At 47.6% G+C, this 18,149-nt stretch overlaps 2 protein-coding genes across 4 annotated transcripts; both read left to right on the forward strand.

Annotated features, from left to right (window-relative positions):
* Positions 1–165: 165 nt before the first annotated feature.
* Positions 166–14,569, forward strand: LOC3291976 (ABC transporter G family member 2). The gene is made up of 15 exons (XM_061653101.1): positions 166–779; positions 2,762–3,087; positions 3,152–4,167; positions 4,236–4,336; positions 4,400–4,899; positions 8,063–8,278; positions 8,349–8,923; positions 8,993–9,088; positions 9,159–9,458; positions 9,539–10,116; positions 11,932–12,170; positions 12,226–12,800; positions 12,862–12,957; positions 13,048–13,344; positions 13,419–14,569. The coding sequence occupies exons 2-15, from the start codon at positions 2,861–2,863 to the stop codon at positions 14,018–14,020; spliced, it is 5,418 nt and encodes a 1,805-aa protein (XP_061509085.1). The 5' UTR covers positions 166–779; positions 2,762–2,860; the 3' UTR covers positions 14,021–14,569.
* Positions 6,694–10,476, forward strand: LOC1271435 (ATP-binding cassette sub-family G member 1). 3 transcript variants are annotated; one of them, XM_061659135.1, is made up of 6 exons: positions 6,694–6,954; positions 8,063–8,278; positions 8,349–8,923; positions 8,993–9,088; positions 9,159–9,458; positions 9,539–10,476. In XM_061659135.1, exons 2-6 carry the CDS (start codon positions 8,073–8,075, stop codon positions 10,138–10,140), a joined length of 1,779 nt encoding a protein of 592 aa, XP_061515119.1. In that variant the 5' UTR covers positions 6,694–6,954; positions 8,063–8,072; the 3' UTR covers positions 10,141–10,476. The 3 variants fall into 3 exon arrangements, with proteins under 3 accessions (XP_061515119.1, XP_061515120.1, XP_061515121.1); XM_061659136.1 differs by lacking the exon at positions 6,694–6,954 and adding an exon at positions 6,989–7,243; XM_061659137.1 differs by lacking the exon at positions 6,694–6,954 and adding an exon at positions 7,800–7,978.
* Positions 14,570–18,149: the final 3,580 nt, after the last annotated feature.

Raw genomic sequence — 18,149 nt, forward strand, 5'->3', positions numbered from 1 at the left:
TTGTTTTGAGTAGACCACAACAACACTACCCCAAACAATGCTCCGCTCTCGTATTTGTCTGTTTTCTCTCGCTCTCTTTCGGGCTGCATGTGGCTACACTACTCCACTTGAAGTGGTTTGGTGTACGCTGCATCCAACTTTCTCTTCCCATGATTGCCATTTCCGTGCAGTGCTTGAAACCGGTAACAGCAGTATCTCGATCTTCCTATTGCATTGAAAACATACTTTTAGGTCAACCTTCAAAAAGTGAGAGTGTTCCAAATAAAAGACATAGTTCCAGTTACTTGAGACATAGTGTCCTCCCTGTTGCTCTTATGCCAAGCGTCCAGTGCGCCCTTTACACACACTGACAAAGGAAAGATTATCAACGAAGCTTAATTGAACGAAGCACGCTTGCCGGGGTCTGTTCGGTCTTGTATTCACGTACACAGCCCACTAGCTATCTTGCTCTTGGCAGGGACCGACCGACCGACCCGACCGTCGATAAACCGTACGCTGGCGTGGAGTCAATCAAACACTTCGCACACTTCCCGGCAGACAGCCCTCGCAGCCAAAGTCCTCCACATTCCTGTGTAAACATTCGCGCGAACCGTTCACGCCGCACCGCGCTCTGCTTATCAGTCCAAACGCCGGAAAGATTGTGCCGTCCGTGAATTGCGAAAACAGATGTTGAGCACAGTGGCGTCCTGAGCGTGTCGAAGTGTAGAGTGTAGAGTGGTTCGGGCTTACCACACAGTCGATTCGGGATCGCCACAGTGCCAGTACAACAGGCGCAGAAGGTAAGAAACAAGGGCTTACAGCTCACTAGTTCGTGCTCTGTGGTTTCCACATATATATTGTGTCTCGCGTGAAGCGATCGTGTCTTGAACGTAGTGATGCAAAATGACGCGAAATTAAACTTGTAGTGTCGTTTAATGGACTCGCTGTGACCCTTGGTGTGACTCTGTAATTGATGCCTTGGAGAGGAACTCCGAAGACAGGCGGTGTGTGTTGTGACGATAAAACTGGACTCAATTGAACGTGGACTCAATTTCCAACTCAGGGGGGGGGGGGGGGGGGGGGGGGTCTGTACTAACTGCAGACATTTTCCAGTTTGTTCAATATGTTTTATACTGTTTTCGCCCAGAGTTATGCAATTATTCATTTCGTGTTTAATTTATACCAAATAGTGTACAAGTATGTGTTGGTACGTTTGTATAAACATTGAGTGAAGAGCACCAAAGCGGCAATCAAACTACGAAGCAGCTAGCAGCCATCAGTCCTAACTTGCATGACTTTCGCCAAACGACAGTGTGATACGGGTTGCCTCGAACGGTGCCGTTCTTTTTCGATCAGTAGCTGTCGATCGGTTGACCTTGATTAGAGATCAAGACGGCACCAAAAAAACATATGGCATAAAGGTCCGGGTTCATCCAAAAACTCCACACGTACGCCACCACACACACGCCGTGTTGAGTTATCAGCCGGCCAGTGTGTTGGGTTGAGCCCCGATTAGCCGTAACCTTTCGAGTCGAAGTTTTCAAGTGCGTGCCGTGAACTGGGCTCAGGGCCACTCTGTGAGATTATGTTTAGTCTTTGGATTTGGCGCACAAGCATAGCACCAAAATAGCAAGCGTACAGAGATGATAATGCCATCGCACGGGAAGTTGAAGCGCTTTTCGATGGGTCGATTTGATACACCGGATTTGATACACCATAAGGGGAAGGTGCGCGCTGAAGCCGCTTTCAATGTTATCATTTCGTGTGCGCGATAAGAGCTAATGATGCATTGCGAGTTATGAATCGATGAAATGGTTCAGAAGTATCAAATGGACCGATTGTGTGCGTTTTTTTTTTATTGCCCAGTTCGATTATTGTGCAGCAGGAATTAATTAAAAGTATAACGTGAAAATTGAAAAATAGCAGCAAAACAGCGTGCCCTGATATTGGCAGTGTATGGGTAAACAAACACCGATTACAACATCCGTGGTGGTGATTGTCGGTACCTGATAATCGACAATCCAGGGTTTGACAAGCTACAAGATTTAACAAAAATACGATTGATTGATATTTGAAAATTCTTTAGAATAGATAGTGTGATACAAAATAGTGTAAATGTGTGCAAATTAAATCTTCTTCTTCTTATTTTGGCTCAACAACCGTTGTCGGTCAAGGCCTGCCAGTACCAATACTTGTGAGCTTGGCTTTCAGTGACTTTTTGATCCCCCCATAGCAGGATAGTCAGTCCTACGTATGGCGGCACGGTCAATTTGGGGCTTGAACCCATGACGGGCATGTTGTTAAAGTCGTACGAGTTGACGATTGTACTACGAGACCGGCAAATTAAATCAGTTTTGAAAAAAAAATTATAGCTTAATGTAACAAAAAGAAATTGAAATAAGTAATAGAAGATACCTACAGCAATGGATAATATAAAAAAAGATAGAAATGAGCAACAGAAATATAAAAACAAGTACATCAAACTCCTAAGCCATTAAAAAAAACACATGCATGCAAACGGTAAACAAGTAGAGATAGCGTTATAAAAAATGGTAAACCGAAAGAGGTCATTTTGTCCCTCTTATGTCACATATAAGTACATCTTACAACAAGTTTTTGTAATAATACCTCGTTAACTGCGGAGTAAGATACCGCTCCATCACTTTATTGCAGCGTCTATGGGGAATTAAGATGCCAGGTTCAAGAGCTATTAATCTTGCACCTCTTAGCCTTTCATGCGCTGTAATTAACTTGTTTTCCCCCCATTTTGTTCCTATTACAGCGACGTAAACCCCAGCAGTGGTGCACTTCTCACAGTATGAACTGGTGATTTCGCGACAACAACGCGCCTCGTAGAATAGCAACGAAAATCTCCACCAAAATGGGAACCGATACAACCATTGCGATCGAGCGCACTAAAACGCCTTCAACTCCTCCAACGACACTCGAGTTCCGGGACATCTGCTACCAGGTGCGCCATAAGGATGGACAGAACAAGCAACTGCTGAATAGTGTGTCCGGCGCGTTTCATTCTGGAAGGCTTGCCGGTATACTCGGTCCTTCTGGGGCCGGAAAGTCTACTCTTCTTAACATTTTGAGTGGATTCAAGTGAGTAGGCTGCAAAGAGCTTCTTTGATGGAAAAGAATAACAAAATGTTTTACATTCTTCCAGAACGAACAATGTCTCCGGCAACATACTCATCAACGGTACACCGATCGATCGCCGGAAATATCGTCGCGAGGTTTCGTACACACCGCAGGACATATGCCTGCTCGGTAACATAACCGTCACGGAAAGTTTGGAGTTTGCAGCCGACCTGAAACTCTCACCCACCACCACAATTGCCCAAAAGTCGGCGATGGTTGTGGACGTCCTGAAGCTGCTCGGTCTCTCCAAATGTGCCCACAATCCGGTAGCAAACATATCCGGCGGTGAAAAGAAGCGTCTCTCGATCGGGTTAGAACTGATCTCCAACCCATCGATCATGTTCTTCGACGAGCCAACGAGCGGGCTGGACATTATAGCGGCGATGCAGGTCGTTGCCCATCTTAAAGATCTGGCCGCCAGTGGACGCTGTGTGATCTGCGTCATCCACCAGCCCAGCTCGAGCATTCTGCAGATGTTTGACGATCTGTTCGTCCTGTCCGAGGGACACTGTCTGTACTGGGGCCCGCTGGATGGGCTTGTCGACACGTTTAAGGCGTGCGGGTTCGAGTGTCCCAACTATTACAACCGCGCAGACTTTGCGCTGGAAATTGCAAGCCTCAAGCACGAGGGGAACTTGCTGCAGCTAAGAGAGCGTGCCAAGCAGCAGGCGATAGAAGCGGTCAGCGAGAAAGTTGTCCCAAATGATGGACCGAACTGTGGCGAGAAAGATGCCATGTTGATGCCACCGGGAGTTGTTGGAGATCAGGAGAATAGCACAAGCTCAGCTTCCGACCGTCAATATCTAACTTCTGAATGGGGGCAGTTTGTCACGCTGACTCGTCGTACAATGCTGTGCACATTTCGTGATCTTCAACTAACGAAGATGCGGCTGCTGGCCCATTTGTTTGTGGGATTGTTGATCGCGGTCGTGTTTTACGACGTCGGTAACGATGGATCGAAGATGCTGAGCAATGCGTCTTGCCTGTTCTTCTTCCTCATTTTTGTATTCTTCGCCAACTCGATGCCTTTAGTCATGACGTGTAAGTGTTGCCGAAGTCAATATCTCTTATTCAATATCCATAAATAACACTTCTCAACTTCTCCACAGTCCCTCTGGAGACGTCTGTGTTTGTTCGGGAGAGAATGAACAACTGGTACTCACTTAAGGCCTATTACTTCTCCAAGCTAGTGGCGGACTTTCCATTTCTGGTAAGTTATCATACCTGGTTACTCTTATTCCTCAAACTGAAGTATTCCCTTTCTCTTTTCCAGATACTGGGTCCATCCGTATTCCTTGCCGGTGCGTACTACCTAACCTCCCAACCAATGGAGCTCGATCGCATCGTAATGCTGTGGAGCATCTGTATCTTCACCAGCTGGATCGCCCAGATGACGGGACTGCTGGCGGGCAGTGTACTACCACTCGAGCTGAGTGTCTTCTGCGTCCCCTGTTCCGTCATTCCAATGCTAATCTTTTGCGGGTTTTTTGTCCGCTTCCGTGAGATGTTTGACTTTCTCATTCCGTTCACGTACGTTGCCTACTTCCGGTACAGCTTCGAGGGAGCGATGCAAGCGATCTACGGGTTCGATCGTGCGAATCTACCCTGCTCGGGTGATTTCTGCTACTTTAGCAAGGTGCCCAAGTTTCTGGACAGCTTCGACATGCTGGAAAACACGTTCGTGATGGACGTTTGCGGGCTGCTCGGGTGGATCTTTGTGCTGCACGTGGGACTGTACGCGAGTCTCGCGTGGAGACTGAAGCGAACTCGATGATCGCTGCCGGTGTGTGGTGGAGTTGGGTTGCTCTATCCCTAGTGACACTTGTACGTAATAAGTTGGCATTTATTTTATCGAGTAAGCGACACGTTTGTATGTTAAGTTTTAAAGGATGTTTTTATGTCTGTCAGAGTATATTTTTTAGTGATTAAGAGAACTTGTTTCGTTCTCCCCCCAGATCGGGAGGGTGGCACAATAAAAATGGGAATCAATTTACACTTTTAATACCCTTCGCGCCATGTGAAGCGACACGTGATGACGGACACATTGCATAACACGCGTTGTGCACGTTGTGGTGTTTGCAGGCATTTGCTGGTTTAAATTATTCCATCAGGTTCGCGTTACACCGTCACTACCGTAACCGTAAGAGCCGTAGAGAATAGCGAGAACTGATCTGGCGAATGAAACTTGCTGTAAAAGGTGGATGTAAATTTGTTTACCAACAAGTGCATATGCTCGATAATTCAATCCAAGGCGAGCGTTTGTGTGCAGAGTCGTAAATATATATGTGAGTGTATGTTTGTCGTCGTGGTACTGAGTGAAACTCATCTCATCTTCATTCCAAACACTCCAATCGGTAGTTGACATTCCACTTCCACTGCGGTAAGCGTCGAACATAAATCTTCCTCGTTTCTTTTCGACCTCTCTCTCTCTCTCGTTCGTTTACTCCCATGAATGATTCTTCGCCGAAAAAAAGGAAAACATCTTCATTCAAATGAAGACAGCGCGTGGTGGTGCGATAAGTGATCATTGGAGATGAAGTTGACTCACTGCCGATCGCACCCGAACGGTGGACACACAGTGGAGCGGTATGCGTGTTTGGTTTTATATTTTCGTCCACAACAATGCTTAAATAACCTCCCATCTATATGCTCGCGAGGGGCTGAAAAGAACACACTTGGTTTAGCAAAACAAGAAAAAAAAGTAAATAGAAACGAACGCAGCGAGAATGTCCGGATAAACCCTAAGCCGTACATACACACATAGTAGCATTCGGTGGACCAGTGTGAGGGATCATCCATGAAATACGGTTCGCTCAAACCTATCGGTGTAACAATTTGTTACATAGGGGATGGAGACTTGATATTCTGAAGCGTATCACAAAACAAGATGTTCCAGAAATTCCATGCTAACATTAAAGGGTTGCTCAAGGATTATGGACAGTTTTTCAAATATATCTGAACGAATTGTATGGATTATTGTGAAGAAAGTAGTAGAATACGTAGAATAAATAACAATTCAAGTGTATATTCATTTAACAATAATATCAAAAATGTCTTTTCTATCAAAATCTTAAAAAGAAAATAAAAAGTATGCCTAGGAGTTTGCGTTTGATGCGTTTCAACAGAATATGTGTTTTTGCATTGTTCAAGAGCTATTGATTTGAATAGTTTATATTATAACTAACTTATGTTATATCTTAAGATATAATAGTTCATTTTTATTTATTATTTTTTTATTAATTATAAGAGCCAGCCCAAGACCGCAAAGCGGTTGTAGCACCAGATAACATGAATTAATTATTACGTCTCGACCGTAAAATCTCAACCTTGTCATCACGTATTCCATGGATGATACCCCATATGTGCGCCATGTGGACTGCCAGCTATTTCGAATCGCCCCATCTAATTCTTAGTGGCCGGAACCGGTGGAAAATCTCTCCCAAACGGACTCCATCTCCCCAACCCCGTCTCCTATTGTAGCTGGGTGGGTGGAAGATTTACGCGTGTATGTGTGTCCATTTGTATATATGAATAAAAGAGAGCGGGTGCGTGTGTTTTCGCCGAGATCGGTTCATGGGTGCGCGCGCGCGCGTGAGAGGAGAATGCGCGAGCGCGCTACGAACGAAATTTTGTCGAACGCCCGGAACGCCCGAAACTCGCCGGCACACAAGCAGCAACACATTTATGCTCAGTCAGCCAAGTCGCTTCGCGGTGTTCGCTCGCGCGATCGTCTTAACGTGTGGTCCGTGGAGGGGGGCCTTTGCGTTTTGATCCGGATATCGGGCAGTTTTAGTTGTCGGGCGGTTTTCAGAGGATCCGGGCGAAGAAGTAAGTGGATACCAAACAAGCTGCTCGTTCTTGTCGTCTGGAGTGTTGAGTGTGTGTTATAATATCTGGACATGATTTCTGATCAAACGATCGTTCCAAGATGTCTACGTCTGGACGGAGCACAGCGCTTTAGATCATTAGCGTTGGAGATCATTAATATGCATATTCCGACCGAGTGAGTGATCATTTAAACTCGGGGTGTGTTCCTCTATGCGCGCGTGTGTGGGTGTGTTAGTGTGTGTGCGTGCGTAAGAATGTGGCGCGCACATTGACCTTTTCCGACCCCACTGTGAGTGCCTAAATTGATCTTTGTTAGCTGAAGCCTCTTCGCTCCCAGGGTGACAGTTTGACGAAGCACGACTCATCGGCGGAAGTTATTGGCGATCATTGATAGTTTGTTGTCCGAAATTGGATTGTGAAATGGCGACAAAGGGGGTGCGCATGAATTGCGTGCACTGCATACCACATCACAGTGACAGGAAATCATCACAGTGCCTGCGACGATATGCAGGAAGAGTGGACAGGGTTCTGCACCAGTAATGCCAGATGGTGTGTGCGCGCTTGCTGGAAAGATCACCTTCCTCGATCGTGACGTCATGCCGGTGATTTAATGAGCCCACCCCATTAAAGACCTCCATGTTTCTGCTCCATGGAAAGGTGTAAAGTGGAAGAACGAAAGAAAAGAGAGAGAGAGAGAGTGAGAGAGGTTTGCTGCAGTGAGAGCATAAACAGCAATAAACAAAGAAGAGATTGTAAGAGAGTCTCGGAATAGGGTGAGCACGACGGAGAGCAAGCGCATGATCGTGCGGTCAGGTGAATTTTTGACAGATCACACAGAGCACCACGTGACGTCACTGTGGGTTGTTGTTGGTGGTGGTGCGGTGGTGGTGTCTGTGGCATCTGAGGATCACGCCTAATGTTTACAAACATTGTCGGTTCATTAAAAAAGCGTTCAGCACTACGATTATGTTTATACGACGCGCTCTCCGTCTCCAGTGCGTCCAGCACGTCGTTAAATGCGTTTGTTTGTGTTTATTAAAACAACAATTACGAGTGGAGTTTTTAATGTGATGGTTTTTTTTTTGTTTTGTTTTGTGGTTCCTTCCAGTCACCGAAACATGAGTTCGGAGGAAACGGTTGAGGTGGTCATACCACTTGTGAAAACCATCACCAACCTGACCTTTCGGAACCTGTCGTACAGTGCGGGGCAGAAGCAGCTGCTGCGCAACATCTCCGGCACGCTCAAGTCTGGCCGATTGACTGCAATTCTGGGCCCATCGGGAGCCGGTAAATCGACGCTACTCAACATACTCAGTGGCTTTAAGTGAGGATTAAACTGCAAATTATTTGCACCGATGTTAGATAAAAAAAAAGATCTCGTTTTTGCTTTCCAGAACGCAAGGAGTTAGCGGAAGAATACTCATCAACAATGAGGCGGTGGATTGTCACAAGTACCGCCAGCTAGTCGCGTACACCGAGCAGGATGTACCTTTGCTGCACAACCTTACCGTACGAGAAACGCTTCACTATGTTGCAGATTTAAAGCTGTCGAAGAACGTTTCCTACATCCACAAGACGAAGATCGTGAACGATATCGTAGCCCTGCTGGGGCTACAGAAGTGCTCCCACAGTCAGGCGAAAACACTGTCCGGTGGAGAGCGGAAGCGACTCTCCATCGGGCTGGAGTTGGTGTCAAACCCGAAGATTATGTTCTTCGATGAACCGACTAGTGGGTTGGACAGTGTGGCGTCCTATCAGATGATCTCGTACATGAGGGATCTCGCCCGGCAGGGCCGCTGTGTGGCTACTGTGGTGCATCAACCCAGCTCGGAGTTGCTGGAGCTGTTTGACGATGTTTATGTCGTAGTGGATGGTCGCTGTATGTACCAGGGATCACTAGACGACCTAATACCGACACTGGAGGAGGTCGGCTTCACCTGTCCGCCGTACTACAATCGAGCCGATTTTGGTACGTGTTTGAGATGATTGAGCACATTGAAATGGTTGCTAATGAACCCCTTTGTTTGTCTAATTGCAGTATTAAAAATAGCGTCTCAGAGGACCGACGATATGGACAGCGTAGAGAAGCTGATAGCACGGGCCGATACTGCCATTAATGGATACCTGGAGAATGGTAATCGATTTTGCGCCTACGCCATGATCGAGAGCAGGCACACCTAATCTAACCACTTCTCGTCCCCCAGGTAGCACACACTTGGAGGAGTGTAACAACCTGATGGCAGAGAGCAGAGCCTCCGCACAGTATCCCATCGCCTGGTGGCGTCAGTTTGCCGTGCTGGTACGCCGAACCGCGCTCTGTACGCTGCGAAACATCACGCTGACCCGGTTCCGGCTGTTGGGCCATCTGCTGTTCGGCCTGACGATAGGGAGCGTGTTCTACGACGTGGGTGACGACGGTGCCAAAGTGTTATCTAACGTGTCCTGCCTCATACTCTTCCTCATGTTTATCGTGTTTGCGAACGCGATGACGGTGGTGCTGACGTGTAAGGGAAAGCTGGCATGCAAATGTAGTTGCAAATCTACGAACCTTCAACACACAATCATCCCCCTACTCTACTTACAGTCCCCCTTGAGATGGCCGTATTTGTGCGGGAGCACAAGAGCAACTACTACCCAGTGTCCGCCTACTACTGCTCGAAGCTGGTAGCTGACTTCCCGCTGATGCTGGCCGGGGTGAGCTGCTTTCAACTGATCGTGTACTACTTAACCGGCCAACCGAACGAAACGGACCGGGTCGTGGCGTTCTGGGGCATCTGCGTACTGTTCGGATGGTTGGCGCAGATGTACGGCATGGTCGCAGGCAGTGTCTTCCCCCTAGACGTCAGTCCATTCGTGGTGCCGGCGTCCATCATACCGGCGGTCATGTTTTCTGGCTTCTTTATCCGGTACAGCGAACTGTTGGCCGCGTTTCGACCGCTCACCTACGTCAGCTACTTTCGGTACGGGTTCGAGGGGCTGGCCCAGGTAGCGTACGGGTTCAATCGAACGCAGCTCGGGTGTAGCGAGATGTTTTGCTACTATCGCAAAACGAGCAAAGTGATGGAAATGCTGCAGATGGATCCGAACCGTTACTGGTACGATGTGGCGGGCCTGTCCGTGTGGGTTGCCGTCCTTCACGTGCTGCTGTACGCGAGCCTGAAGGTACGGTTACGGCGCAACCGGTGAATGGGCTGTTGCTGGAATGGAATCTTGCATCAAAACCCCGAACGACCTTGGGCGGTTTCGGTGCAGGCGAGCGTCTGGATGGTGATCGTGACATTGAATGCGTGAAGTGTTGTTGAGTGCAACAACCTCAGACAAGACAAGGAGCACAGCAGAGCAAGAGCGAGATGCAAAAGAGTACACATAGTCAACGCGGGAAATGCGATACCGTAGCTTTTTTGCTTATTAATCCGACCGTCTATAGATAGAGCGACAGTGCTGAGAACCCCCAGTAATTGTAGCAAGACTAAGTGTAAACTATTAAAGATCGCATTTACTGACTTTTTTTTTACAAAAAACTAGTTGTGTTTCTTACTCCCATTGACGTCACCGACTAGACGAGATCTAACCGATGTGTGAATATCTTGTTTGAGTAAAAACTATACTCGGCCCCCGAGTATCATTTTGTTTGCCCTTCCAGTTAGAGCCCGGACAGCTTGGAGCTTGGATTTGACGCGTGTTTATATCTGTCTCTGCTTTCCTTGCTACCTTTCGCTGCTATTTTCTCCCTAGGTCTGATGCGAAATTAGCCCCTTAGGCCCCGAACTGCAAGAGCCGGACTGACTTCCGCGACTATCGCCCCAAGCGGAGCGTGACCTCCAACCAGTCGGTTGGTGGTGGCCGGTAGGTGAGCATCGTGTTGTTTGAAGTTTGTCACACGGCTTTGGGGGAACGCCGTGTTATCAGGGGTTAAACAGCGCTCGGAACGTGTATGTGAAAGTGTCTGTATCTCTGGGTGTGCGTTTGCATATGTGAAACGATTTAACACGCCTCATCAGTTTCTGGGAACTCCCCCGGGCAAGCAGACGTTCGCTCGATAAGTCCTCGTTAGCACATTTTCGCCCCCCGAAAACAAAGCTCTCCGTCGATCAGTTCTAGTTTCTAGGCAAAGCGTTACATGGGCTTGTCAGTTATCAAGTCCAAAAAACGGGTTTCGTTGTGCCGTAAGAAACTCTCGAAGGTACTGCGGAAATAGCTGCACGAGTAGGAGTAGTCCACCCCTCGAGACACTGGAGGTAGGTATGCCGTTGTTCGTTGGCAATGCCATCCATGCATCACCATGTGGTTGGTAGATCGTGTAGCGGGTGCAGCAGCTAGCAGAATCGCAGAAACCGCCAGAAGAAATGCACTTCCCACAGCACGGAGTGTGTGTGTGTAATTGTACTCCCGCCGGTGCACTCGCGCGCCCGAGACCGGTTTGAGAACTAGTGACGGGCCAGGTGATAGACGTACAGGGAACGGAAAAGTGATTGTCGTGTCTCAGGGCTTGGGCTGCACTGTAGCAAGCAGGTATGTTAAATATCAACCCAGACTGCGTGTGACGTCTACGTGTGTGTGTGCGCGCGTCAATCCCCCACCTAGTTGCGGAAAATTTTCAATAAATCTAGTAGAAAAATGAGCCACTACTGGATTGCGGGGTTTCGTGCTACCGGGACCGAAGATGAATCGGCGCCGAGATGGATCAGTCGCGACTAAGGTGCCGTGTAGACTGGAAGCTAGTGGCTCAGGTAGTGCTCAGCGTACTTTACAGGCAGTGTCTTTATCCCCTTTCGGTGTAGGTGATCTTTTAGCAGTTAAAGTTACTGCCTTAAAGGAAAAGAAGATAGAGACAGTAGCAATCAAGTTGTAAGTGTGATTTGTGAAGCAAATTTCAATCACAGCATTGGTGAAAAGTAAACGGAACTGGGTGTGGCGGGCGTTAGAATTGTGTGTGACGCATCTTCCCATCTGAATCAACGGTGCCGCATGCAATAGCGTGCTTCCCGCTTCAAGATGAGCGTAGATAAGAACAGCATCGAGATAACGATACCGCTAATGCAGGGCGGTACGAATCTACACTTTCAAAATATCGCCTATCAAGTGCGGCATCAGAAGGAGGACAAACTGTTGCTGAAGAATATTTCCGGCACTTTCCGAACAGGGCGGCTTACTGCAGTGCTAGGTCCATCTGGAGCTGGCAAATCAACGCTGCTGAATGTGCTGAGTGGCTTTAAGTGAGTGTAATCCCAACAGCTCCCGAAACTCTTCTGCTAACCATATCTCCCACAGGACGCAGGGCGTTAGCGGGAACATCATTGTCAACAATGAAATCATTGACCGGCAGCGTTATCGACAGCTGGTCGCGTACACCGCACAAGATGTAACGCTACTACCCAACATAACGCTACGTGAGAACCTTCACTACGCGGCCGATTTGAAGCTGGCAACGAACGTACCGCTAGCGCACAAGGTCGAGATTGTGAATGGGGTGATTGCCCTGCTGGGGCTGCAAAAGTGTGCCCACAATCAGTCGCAGGTGCTGTCCGGGGGTGAAAAGAAGCGACTGTCGATCGGGCTGGAGCTGGTGTCGAATCCGGCAATCATGTTCTTCGATGAGCCTACCAGCGGGCTGGACAGTGTGTCCTCGTTCCAGGTGATCTCGTACATGAAGGATCTCGCCCGGCAGGGTCGGTGTGTGATTAGTGTGATCCACCAGCCAAGCTCGGAGTTGTTGGAGCTGTTCGATGATATCTATGTGGTGGTGGATGGTCGGTGTATGTACCAGGGTTCGCTGGACGAGCTGATACCGACGTTTGCGGAGGCTGGATTTCACTGTCCGCCGTACTACAATCGGGCAGATTTTGGTAGGAATTTGTGTTTTTTATCAATTTTAAGCCCTACTTAAACTTACTTTTTGCTCTACAGTGCTAAAAATAGCGTCCCAGTACGACTCCAAATGTGCCGAGGTGGAGAAGCTGATGGTCAAGTCCGAAAAATCCGTCAGCGCCTCAATGAACTTGGGTAAGTAGTGCGCCTAAATGTAGGCAATGCATGTGTTTCGAATTTGAAATGTATACAGATGAGCTCAACGGTTTTTTTAAATTATTTCAGGCATTCAGCGCGAGTACGATTCGACCGAGTTTCTGGTGGAAGGACGAGGCCCCCAGTATCCGATCAGCTGGTGGAACCAGTTCACCACCCTAACCCGCCGTACGACACTCGGCACGGTCCGGAATCCGCAGCTGATGGGGCTACGCTTTTTCGGCCACGTTCTGTTCGGCTTTACGATCGGCTTTGTGTTTCACAACGTCGGTGACGATGCGTCCAAAGTGCTGTCCAACATTTCCCTACTGATCGCTTTCCTGATGTTTATCACGTTCGCTAATGCAATGACGGTTATATTGACATGTAAGTAGTATATAAATCGAATGAAACTTGGGATTTTTGGAGCGTAACGGGAGTCTTTTTTCACATCTTTCCAGTCCCGCTCGAGATGGCTGTGTTTGTGCGGGAGCACAAGAGCAACTACTACTCCGTGTCGGCGTACTACTTCTCCAAGCTGGTGGCCGACTTCCCGTGGATGCTGTCGGGGGTGACAGCCTTTCAGCTGATCATGTACTTTCTCAGCGGGCAGCTGTACGAGACGGATCGTGTGTTGATGTTCTGGGGCATCTGCGCGCTGTTTGGGTGGCTGGCGCAGGTGTATGGGTTGATCGCGGGGTGTTTGTTTCCGATCGAAGTCAGTCCATTTATTGTGCCGGCTTCAATCATTCCTGCGCTACTGTTTAGTGGGTTCTTTATACGGTACAACGAGCTGCTGGATTTCTTTAAGCCACTCACGCTGGTAAGCTACTTTCGGTACGGGTTTGAGGGGTTAGTGCAGGCTACGTACGGACACAACCGGACGGAGGTGGGTTGTAGTGAGATCTTTTGCTACTATCGCAAAACGAGTAAAATCCTGGAAGCCCTCCACATGGAACCGAACCGCTACTGGACGGATGTGCTCGGGCTTAGCATCTGGATTGCGTTCCTGCACATCGTGCTGTATCTGAGCCTGCGGCTACGACTCCGATGGAACCGTTGAGGGATGTAGAAAGGTAGCAAAAGAAGTAGAAAAAAGATAAAAAAGCAACCTCCATCACAAATTACAAAGTAAAGTTCGAGTTTTCTTCATTGGCCTTACTACTAGTGTTACGTTGCAAATAGATAATCCAGCTCTCCCAAGGGTAACGCGCACACATGGAATGTGTGTTCCGTCGTAGTTGCGCTGCAACAGCGCAGCACACGGGCGGTGTAGTATTTGCGCAAGCTGCAGGAGCGATATTTCATTCTGGTTAGCGTAAGCGGCAGCTATGAATGAATAATTTTGTAGAATATTAACCATGTCAACGCGGGCGCAAGTCAACAACATCTAGCGCGAAACTCGCGTTTCGTATAATGTGACAGAATAATCCCCCAACCTCCAGGTGGGTGGGGGATGCAACTCATGGCTAGTTGTTTAACTTGATAAGCTAACGTTAAGCAGTCTAAGAACGGTGGCAGATCTATTATGAATCATGCAGTTTTCTTGTGAAAATGTGTGTCTGTGTGGGAAAGATGAAAAACAGCAAATAAAGTGTATTTATCGACCAAATGATGTGTCTGACTACCTTAAGCACAAATCTAGAGCGTTGTTTGTGTTGCGTGTTTTCGAGTTTTCTTTCTTTTCTACTGAGGCGTCTGTGGATCCGTTCAATTAAGTCACCTCAGGAGATGGCGGGCGATCGTTCGAATGTGATTATGATGCTTCTTTAAGCGATGTTGAATGGTGCAAAAGTCCGTATATTTGTCTTGATGTGGCAACTCGCTCCAGCATGAAGCGCCACTCGAGAGCCCAACGCCAAGTACCCCAAGAGCTGCTGCTTGACCTCTAAGGCTGAGGCGCCGCAACTGTTGGCTAACCTGTTGGTTTGAAGATCGTTTCTTCGATACATTGGCCAATATTATCGGGGCCAGTTGAAAAGGGCAAAAGGCTAAGACGATCGCCGAAAGATGCCGATCCGAAACAGATGGGGATTTTGTTTTTTGTTAGAAAAAGCACCGTTCGATTGTTGTGCACAATCTGGGCCAGTTTTGCGACTTGACGAAGACGACCGTCAGCTGCAGGAGGTGATGAATGAATAAAGATCGGGCATTGAGGGAGGCAATTGGACAGGTAAATCCGGTTGCAGATTATTCTCGTCGATCGTGCACGATTGAAAACGAAAACGTGTTCTAGCGGGGGATGGTTCGATTCACGATGCAAACATTTGCAAACTTGCTCTTAGGAGCAGTGGAGACACGGATACGGGAGGATTGATCGGTTTTGCCTTCAGATGTGCCGATTGGTCACCTACAAGGCGTGAAACGTGCGCATCTTCGCACTACAATTACAGACAATTGCAACCGCAAGTCCTACCCTGTCCCTAGCAGCGCGTCAAATCCGGAGCCCGATAAATCATTGACAAAAGGGATCGAAAGACGCAGATTGAACAGTGCACGTGTCCACGAAATGTGCAGTTGGGTGCACTTGAAACCGGTGCACTTGGCACGGGGTAACGAACTTGTCTGCGGGCGGAGCGGGAACAAATCTAACGATCTCCGGGCATGAGCGATTAAATTGCGCATCTTTCGCGGTGCACCGATTAATCTTGTACCGGGCGCAATTAAAGCGCCGTTTTGGCATTGGGAATTAATCACGACAATCAAAGCCATTGCATAACCACCTTGACCGAATCAAAGATTCGGTGAGGTTTAGTGGGAAATTATCAAGAAGAAGTCGTCGTTGAACATTCAATTGGGCGAATGTTTTGGAGGAAAAATATGCCGCTAACCGCAAGGGAAGATGTCATTTTAGACTAATTGAAAATGAATCATCGGGAGCTTTAAGATCACAACAACAAAAAAGTTTGGATAACTGTTTTTTTCTTTCTACAATCAAATATGCTTCCGGTTATTCACACAATACGATGTTATGCGGGTTTGTAGTAAACAAAACCCCTCAAAGTTTCACTTTTTTCTTGTGCTGAGTAATCCATGTAACTGCTGGTGCCATCTATTATTCACCTCCCCATCCCCCATGTACAGCTTCTGTAAACTGAACAGAGCTGCTATTGTGTAATGTGATAACTCAACAGAGCACTGGGGAGGTATCACGGTACGCCGGGTGGCTCTGACTAAGCGAGCGGACATCGACCACCTGTGTCATCGTTGACGCTGATCGCTTCTAGAAGCTTATCTGTCAACAAAGCAAATTGAAACAAAGCGCAATGTAAAGCGCTGCAAACATGTTAAACTTCTTTCGCGGTGTCCCTTGGGTCGGGAAAAAAGTCACGATGTCGTACATAGCAACCGCTGGAAAGATCTACTGAACTAGATCTTGGTTTGTTGGCGCAATCATCAAAGAATGTTCCCTGGTCCATTAACAACTTGCTCTGAAGATAAGGAACCATTAGACCATTGTTTAGAGTGAAAGAGAAAGTGAAAATGAATATTTGGGTATAACTTTTATGCAACCATGAAAAGATTTTTAGCCGAATCATCTGCCCAAATTTCTACGTTTATGTACGTTAAGGTCTTTCTGAGCAGAGATTCGAAGGGACCTAACGCATTCATCTTCCAGAGACCAGATACATGGATCTTTGGATTTGCTAAATAGTATCATTAGTAACAACCTAGGAAAAGTACAAATCCCTTAATATCATTCTCGAGTGAACTCTCATTTTTTGATTCAGCTTCAAGAATCTTGATCGTTTTGTCAAAATAAATCATTAAAATATTCAAACTTGTTGATTGTCCCTAAGCTCCTGAGCTACACTCATGCAGCTTCTTTAAGGAACATCAACCACGGCCATAGAGGCATAATTAAACATGTCATTGCGCTGAACGCGGAACACAATAGATTAACACGCCTCGATCATATCTGTCTGTCTGCGCATCATTAAGGTGGTTGCAGTTTTCCATCCAAGTTCAGTGATCGTCATCATCACAGAACACACCAGAGGAATGCCATCCGTCGCTTCGGTCGGTTAGCAGCAGCCGGCCGGGTGGCAATCGAGGCCACCCTATTAGAACATACAACAAACCGCGACGACCTTTACCAGTGCACAGAGCAAAACCTTCACTCCACCTGCAAACCACGCCACCTGCCGCATGGTGTGACCTTGACCAAGGCGCTGTGTTGTGATGAGTGAACGATTTTCATCCACCGATCGACGGCCGATCAGTTGCAGTCGATCAATCGCCGAAGGTTTCAATAGTTCAGTGAGGCACCCCTGCGTTGCTGCAGGCCGTAGGAAAAGTGTCACTCAACTGGTATGTGCGCGATTGATCTCTGTGCTGACACTCCTGTTTGCAAATAAACACGGTCAGTCAAAAAGCAAGAGAGAGGAAGAGAGCGTCATGTCATGGGTAGCGAAACGATTTGCTAAGGATGGGCACCCGTCACCTCCGGGAGGGGTTTTTGAAGGGTGACGCAGTGTGCTAAACGGTACCGGTCGCCTCATGCCAAACGCGTCGACATCAATGGGCGCGCGCCACTGCGTTGACAAATGGGGTATGGGTCCTGTACGGGTGTACAAGTGCAGTAGCGAATGGAATTGCGTTTGCCCCGGGACCGAGAAAGTCGTTCGCTTTTGGTGCGCGGGGCAAACCAATAGAATGCCATATCATAAGTGTATTTTTAATGTTTTTTTTCGCACACAGACCGGAGAGGTGTTAATCGTGCGCTCGCTATATTAGTGAATTCTAGCGTTAGCTGGCCTTAGAACTTTCCTGATTGGCGATCATCGATCGATCGATCAGATTGGAATGTCACAACGGGAGTTGGCTTTATCGACTTGTACGGAGACCCGTTTCCCAGGAAGATGGATTATGTTGCACTGGCGTAAAATGGAGTTGCTCGATTGCCTATTTACCTTCGCCGTGTGTACATCTTTCGCCTAGAATTGGCAAAGGTGAAGCGGCCAGCTTGTGCTTCTTTTTTACGATCAATTGATATTTAATCAGTGTCCGGGTAAGGGGTTAAACGTTCCGTTTTGCAGGAAATGTCAAACTTTCAATAGGTATGCCCTTTCGTGTTTGTCAACGCTAAACAAGACTTCGGCTTTGGAGTTTTTTTTTAAATTTTGTGTCATATTTGGCATCCGGATACATTGTCTTCTAGTTCGGTCGGCTGTAAATGGCAGGCAGTAAGA

This window comes from Anopheles gambiae, chromosome 3 (assembly GCF_943734735.2).
Source record: "Anopheles gambiae chromosome 3, idAnoGambNW_F1_1, whole genome shotgun sequence".
Lineage (NCBI taxonomy): Eukaryota > Metazoa > Arthropoda > Insecta > Diptera > Culicidae > Anopheles > Anopheles gambiae.

Bases quoted from the DNA above. Each gene is read 5' to 3' on its own strand.
- LOC1271435 (XM_061659137.1), top strand. The intron at 8,279-8,348 runs GTGAGGATTAAA...TTTGCTTTCCAG, and splicing joins AACATACTCAGTGGCTTTAA to AACGCAAGGAGTTAGCGGAA. The intron at 9,089-9,158 runs GTAATCGATTTT...CTCGTCCCCCAG, and splicing joins TAATGGATACCTGGAGAATG to GTAGCACACACTTGGAGGAG.
- LOC3291976 (XM_061653101.1), top strand. From the start codon at position 2,861: ATGGGAACCGATACAACCATTGCGATCGAGCGCACTAAAACGCCTTCA. The intron at 4,168-4,235 runs GTAAGTGTTGCC...ACTTCTCCACAG, and splicing joins GATGCCTTTAGTCATGACGT to TCCCTCTGGAGACGTCTGTG. The intron at 12,801-12,861 runs GTAGGAATTTGT...TTTGCTCTACAG, and splicing joins CTACAATCGGGCAGATTTTG to TGCTAAAAATAGCGTCCCAG.